This window comes from Galeopterus variegatus, unplaced genomic scaffold (genome assembly GCF_000696425.1).
Source record: "Galeopterus variegatus unplaced genomic scaffold, G_variegatus-3.0.2 Scaffold1657, whole genome shotgun sequence".
Taxonomy (NCBI): domain Eukaryota; kingdom Metazoa; phylum Chordata; class Mammalia; order Dermoptera; family Cynocephalidae; genus Galeopterus; species Galeopterus variegatus.
In genome coordinates, this window is record NW_007727768.1 from 316,538 (window position 1) to 323,574 (window position 7,037).

Genomic DNA, 7,037 nt, shown 5'->3' on the forward strand with positions numbered 1-7,037 from the left:
TACAGATATAGTTTTTTAAGTAAGAAAATGATGGGTCAGAGGAAAATATTCAGACAACAAAATATTTGAAAAGTATAAAGTAGAGAAGAAATTTTAATAGAGAAATTTGTAAAGTTAGAAAGTATACGCAGGTCAGTTTGAGCCAAAAATGAGTTTGGCTCTTCCTGTACTTGCTGTGACCAAACTTTGGTGGTCCAGGCCACTCGCTGGAGTGCTGTGGTAACTCAGACGGTGGTTATCCAGCCTGAGATACCACATGGATCCCATTTTGTACAGACCCGAGACCATTAAGTCCATTCATTCCAGGACCAGGGGCTGCCATAATTACGTAGGTAAAATAGGCGGCATATGCCCGTCAATATGATTATACATTTTAAGTTATAAGTTAAAAAATGATATGTTCACTCAGCTTGTCTGATGGTATTTTGCAGAAACAAATTCCAGTATTGTCATGAGAATTAGGCCTGAGGTGGGGGAGAAGCATGGTGCTGACTGGTTCCACGTGCATTTATCATTGGTCATGGAAGTCTCTCTTCTAGTGAGTGCCTAATAGTGTCTCTACTAAGTGGGGCGGTAGTAACCCAAAACAACTGACATAGGATCGCTGGGGGTGAGCGGACCAGATAGGTGGAGCAACACATACAAAACAGAGGCTTCTCATTGGAAAGGGAGGGTGTTCCATGTGAGAGCAGATGTTCTGCAGGTGAGCAGCACCTGGAGGTAAGTTCATGGAGAAATGACGTGTAGAGAAACTTCACAGGGCCCGGTTACCTCTAGCAAGAATGAGGTATGATGATAATTAGAGGCACTAATGAATCACACGGTAGCCAAGCCACAGGATGTGTGCAATCGCATAGCAGTTTAAGCTTTTCTTACCTGCCTAGTGATGCCCACTGAGATGGAGTTTCCTAGCAGAAACTAGAAAATCCGGCTTTCGCTGCCTTACATAGTCAAGTGACATGGAGGTTTAAAGTTACAGAGACTGAATCGACAATTTAAAACCCACTGTTAGAAAATGGTTGGACGTGCAAAAAAATCCAGTAAAAAGAGACAAAGAAACTGGTCAAACTCATCTACGGAGGTCAAGAGATCTTGTTTCTGGGCATAACCACTGAGGCTGGTTAAAAAGCAGTTGGAAGATAAGTTTGCAGCAGGTGGATCCAAAAGTGGAAAATTATGATAAGTGGATGGATCATTATCTACTATTAGTAAAGTAATATAATACAGGGGGTAATAAAATAACGGGTCAGATGGAAAAAAGTCATAAGGATGTTTTCATAGGAAGATGCATTTGTTAGAAAGATGTATAAAAGTTGGGAAACAGTGAGGGGACAGTATGATTCAGAGTGGGAATCTATTAGAGGATAGAAAGGCTAGTTGGTAGAAATAAAATGAACAAAAGTAATGTATTTAGAAAAGCGTGCACAGGATAAGGAGGTCTTGGGGAGAGGCTGTCAAAACAGAAGATGCTGGCAGTGTTCTGACAAATTTCAGGATGGAAGGGAGCTACACACACAGAAGGTGTTTAATTTCAAAGTAATAAGAGCTCAACAAAGGTTGGACTGAGCAAGCAGCACTTTCTATGCTAATGACACCACAAAGAGAAAAGCATAAAGAAAACTAGTGAAGGAAATAGTCATTGGAAGCTGAGCATTGTGCGATTTCGTTAGCGCCCCCTTGAGGTAAAATCTGGGGAGTCTGGGGAAGTTAGTGCTGGGACTGGAATTTTGCACAGAGAGGTTGAAGTTGAGGCTGGCATGCTCAGGAACTTCTGCAGACCAGTGGTTTTTCCTACTGATCAGCACTGCTATACTGATCAGCAGATGCTATAGTGGGAGCATCTCTAAAAAGCCTCATCTCTTACTAGAAGCATCTCTGCCCAGACAGAACAGTGGAACCCATTCTCCTCTGCAGGCTGCTGAGGTTTGGAGCAATGGTCAAGTCTGCCCTGAGGACAAAGAATGAATAGAACTAGGAGCCAACCTGTTTAAGAACTGGCAGTGTGGTTGAGGCAAAAGATCCTGGGGAGATGTAAGATGTTAGGGTGCAGGAGGAGGCATCAGCATACACCAATCATGCATGGTCTGGCAAATGGATAAGAAGAAAATTAAACCAGAAGGGGCTGATAGCACAGGAGGATGGTGGCCAGACCTATGTAAAAATAGAGCTCTGACCCACAACCTGCAGCAACCTGCCTGAGAAATCACCCCCTTATCTATGATAACCAGTGTAGGAAGGCAGCCTGCTATCTCCAGCAACAATCCGGGAAGCTAAACAATAACTTCTGTAACAACTGGCCCCAAATGGCCAGGACTTGAATAACTGGTAGCTTCCCTAATTTTAGGGCCAACCAGAGAAAGCCAAATATGCACTCTAACCAATCACACAGGATGTCCCACTTCTAGCTAGCCCACCTACAGCCTCCCCAAGCCAACAGCCTCCAATCAGAGCACACCTGAAACCTTCTTTTTTTCCCACTGTAGAGCTTTCCCATTCCTCTGCCTGCCTTTGAGTTTCTGCCAAACATGAGTGATGGTGGCCGACTCCCTTGCTGTAGCAAGTTGTGAATAAACACTCTCTGTTTGCACATGGTCGGTCTTTGTGTATTGCCACAGAGCCAACGACTAAAATCAGGGTAAAGATAGATTAAGGATAAACGAGGAAGTGAGAGCGAGTGATGGTGGCCGACTCCCTTGCTGTAGCAAGTTCTGAATAAACACTCTCTGTTTGCACGTGGTTGGTCTTTGTGTATTTCCACAGAGCCAACGACTAAAATCAGGGTAAAGATAGATTAAGGATAAACGAGGAAGTGAGAGAAATAGGAAGTTAGATGTGAATACAGAAGGGGGATTTCTGGAATCTTTGGAAAGAACGGGCAGAGAATGAACATTTATATATTGTTTGTTATGAGTTTCATGATGGTTTGCTATGGCTTTATACAATGCACTGAATCGTCATCAAACATTTTGAGATAGATTTTTTTTTTAATTATCATTTTTATAGGAAATAAAGCTAAAATAGTCTTTATGACCCATCAGGGGTGGACAGAGTCCAAGGCCAGATTTGCTCTTTCCCTGGGTCAGGCCATCTCCAGACCCCTCTGACCTTGTGGTCCTGTCACTGCCGTGACAGTCTCATGACTGTACTGTTAATGCTTGTTCAGTCTCTTGGTGCTTTGCCAATAGGCGATAAATGAAATAATTCAATTAACATCTTGCCCCACTTTAGAGTTAATAAGAGATAGACTGTAGATTTGAATTCAGATCTTTCTGATTTCAAAGTCCACGGTTGTTCATGGCATTAAACTAACTTGGAAGTGGAGTAGTTTGCTAGCAGGTAGGTGCAAAGGTGAAGCAGATGTTACATTTACTGAGATGGTTAAAAAAATAGTAAGACTAGAGTATTAGGAGGTAAATTTTCAAGTTACTAAGAATGCTGGGGGGGGGGATGGGACTGAGGGTTGGGAGGTCTGTTAGGCACAAAAGAAGGTGGGAGAGAGTCCTGGAAGTTAGAAGACAATGTTGCCTATGATGATAAAAGGGGAGTGGATGGTGTAAGAAGGTTTCAAATTAAAATGAGAATGATCTGGAAAAGATGGCAGAATGGTCTGGAAACTGGATTGGGTATAAGGCATTGCAGTGACCCTACCTCCTCATGCTGTGCCCTGGAGAGAGGAAGAAAGAAGCCTCCTGGGGATGAAGTTAGGTGAACAAGATGCCAGTTCCGGGGTGCTTATTGATACAAAAAGTGCTTATTGAAATGTCTAAGGATGCAGAATAACAGAAACAGAGGACACAGGGAAAGAGGTTGCAGAAGAGAGAAAAATCTGGAGGGAGCTTGGTTCTGGAAAAGATGACTGCATATGGGGGTGGTGTCTGGTAACCAGGGTAGTGACTCTAACTACCCAGAGGTTAGGAAGTGGGAGAATGGGTGGTAGTCAGAAGAATATCTTCTAGATGAAGGAGAAGACTTGCGGAGTCATCAGAATTTAGATATTGATTGAGATAGGAGAAATAATCAGACCCAAATTCCAGTCGTACAAGTTAAAATCAAAATTAGAATAAATTATAGCTTCCCCCAAGTGAAAAGAAGTCTAATTCTAAGCCTGTTTCTTTTTTGTTGAAAACTACCAGTACTTGGAAATGTGTGCTGAAAAGGCATGGATATTTGTCTTAAGGAAGTTGTTATGGTTTGACCTCTATAAAATCGCCTTCTAGGTCCTGGGGTTTGCATTTAAAGTACCCAGCAGTCTTCATTATAAAGTGAAGAGAGAGAGAAAGCAGTGTTTCTGCTCAATAGATATGAGTCATTGGCCCCTTGTTCATTGAATGTTCATGGGTGACACATAATAGTATTAGCAGATGACAGCAGTCTGCTGATGCCCCGTTGCTTTCTTTACAATAATCCCAAGACAATTTTTCTCCTAAATGCAGCCTGGGAAGTAAATATGTTTATAGAACACCTTTCTAACACGAAGGAATAAAATCTGAAATATATACTGATTTCTTTCTTTTACGGTCTACTCTGAATATAACACTTGTTTCCTGGTAACTAGACTATCATGTATCATGGGTTTAAAAAAAAAAAGTCAGTTCTCTCGTAGGGACATTTCCTGCACCAGAACATTCAACCTCAAAGCAAAATATCCAGGGGAAAAACTCACATACACGTTACCAAGTTATTGTTGATTGTAAGCTAGAAAAGAGGGGCTCTTGAACTAATGCTTTCCAGAGGGAGAAATTACAATTTAAACTCATTATAGGCTCGAATTCATAATTACTGCTGTAATTTTGTGGCCTCACATCAGGTTTGCAGCAATACACATGTAAAAACAGACCTCTTATCTATCTGCCTCCTCTCGGTATTTTTCTGCAACCTCCCCCACCTTCAAAAACAAACAAAAAAAGCAGCAGCTCAGAGAAGAGGTTGATGGGATTTATGGGGTTGAAACCATACTGTGATAGCACCAGGAAAATGCTATTTAAACGCAACTAAAGAGACAATACAGAAATATAATGTTAAGGTTGCCATTTCTAGACTAAAACCAAACTTGTTGCAAAATTGGAACAGACTGAGGCCCATGTCTTCTCATGGACATGCTTACTTATTTAATCCTTAACTTTAAGTTGGAATTTTTCCTGAGATGTGCGTTTCTTAACTTGCACTTGATATAACACCCAGCATAGTGTTCTTTGTCTATTGAGGCTGTCACTCAAGACAGGCCAAACCAAAACCTCATACACAGAGGTCTCCAAAAATGCAAACTGTTACAAAATTTCATTTGGAGGGACCCCCTCCCTGTATAAAATATGACCAAATTGTAAAGTGAATTAAATCATGACTCATTTTTATTCCCTTGGGCTAAAAGTGTCAGTAGACAGAGAGTCATGCCCCGGCTTAAGCCAAGGGGAAGTTGGATGAAAACATGCATTTATGATATTTTTCTCTCCATAGTCCAGGGCTCTCTTTGGCTTTCTTGCCCACCCACTAAAAGAGAATGTTTGCTTGTTACCTCTTACCGACATTTATTTTGACAATTTTTTTCTGAGAGTCCATCCTCGTCCTCTCCCATAATGTCCACAGCTGAAAATATCAATGCGACCAGAATGGCAAAGCAGCACACGAGGGCAAAGATCACGATGCACTTCTGCTGGGACTGAGGGAGAGAGAGAAGACAGAGAGATGTAAATAGGACTGCTTTCCCTTTGGTTACCCAAGATTTGACAACTTTTCAAACTCCAATGAAAAATCCTTTGGGATATAATTATTCTTATCGCTGCCAGAGAAGGGCTGTTCTCTGGGTTCCCAAAACCTTATGTTTATTCCCCCATACAGTCTTCAAACCCCAACTAAATACGTTAGAACCTGTTAAATAATTCAAGTGAAGCACCCAGGCTTCCAAATGGGTCTGCTTTTCTTCTTTCTACTCAAAAGCAGTCCAGAAAAGACCACTTAGAGCTCTATTATTTCAAATTAAAAATGAAACACAGATGATAGCATCATGGGTTATTTAGTTGTCGTAATTCATTTCAAAACACTGAGCTCAGACATAACCCACATGCATACTTTTGAAATGATTTCCTCTTAGAAAGAAAAGATGAAGGTCCGGATGGTCAGAGCACTTTCATTCCTTCTTTAGGCCCGAGTGTTGTAATTTGAGACATCCCCATCTCTAGGGGCTCATGACTAAACGTGTCAGAAGACAGGGCCATGATAACAGGGCTGGATCCATGACCACTGGGATGAATAATTTTGCCTGCATTCTCCTCACTATGGTCTAAATGTGTGTGTCTGTCCCAAACTCATATGTTGAAATGTTAACCCCCAAGGTGATGGTATTAGGAGGTGAGGCCTTTTGGTGATTGGTAGCCTTAAAAGAGGCCTTAGAGAGTCCCTTTACCCCTTCTACTGCATGAAGATGAAGGAAGAAGGGGCCTTCTTAGGACCAGGAAGCAGCCCTCACCAGACACCAAGTCTGTCGGCGCCTTGATCTGGGACTTCCCAGCCTCCAGGACTGTGAGAAATACTTTTCTGTTGTTTATAAACTACCGAGTTTATGATGTTTTGTTATAGCAGCCCAAATCGACTATGACACCCTCTATTAGCTAAATCTGGATGGAAAAAAGAGGAGAAAAAGCAGTTTTTAAAAGTCTACGTGTAGCTTTTAGGGGTTATTTACAAAGGGGGGGGGAGGATGATCTTTGACCCTACAACCCAGCACACCTCCCTAGTGATGGGATAGAGACACACGTACACAAACACATTCAATTTCAGAGCCTTTTTGAAACGAGCTGATTTTGCCTCCTCCTGCCCTCTATTGCCACAACCCCATGATCTCCAAAGAACCCAAGGAACCTCCCAAACGCAGAGTCCAGTTCATCTAGGGGCTGCCTCAGATTGCAGAGAAAGATGTACTCAGGTCAAAGGAATAAACAGTAACCACAATTCTGCTCTCTACTTCTAGAAACTCAACTTAATTTTTTTAGCTCCCACATATGTTGTAGTGTCCTACAGTAGTGCTAAGTGTCTATAATGAA

At 41.9% G+C, this 7,037-nt stretch overlaps 1 protein-coding gene across 3 annotated transcripts in view; it reads right to left on the reverse strand.

The window, feature by feature from the left end:
- Nucleotides 1-5,659, reverse strand: part of PLD5 (phospholipase D family, member 5) — a 206,103-nt gene extending 200,444 nt beyond the window's left edge. The window contains exon 1 of one of the 3 annotated variants that reach the window (XM_008578293.1): nt 5,513-5,656. Coding sequence is in view for 2 of the 3 variants with exons in the window: in XM_008578291.1 (XP_008576513.1) it covers nt 5,520-5,572 (53 nt within the window). In the remaining variant the exon portion in view is untranslated. Of the gene's footprint in view, nt 1-5,512 lie in introns of all 3 variants that reach the window. The other 2 variants (XM_008578291.1, XM_008578292.1) reach the window with 2 other exon arrangements.
- Between the last annotated feature and the right edge of the window lie 1,378 nt (nt 5,660-7,037).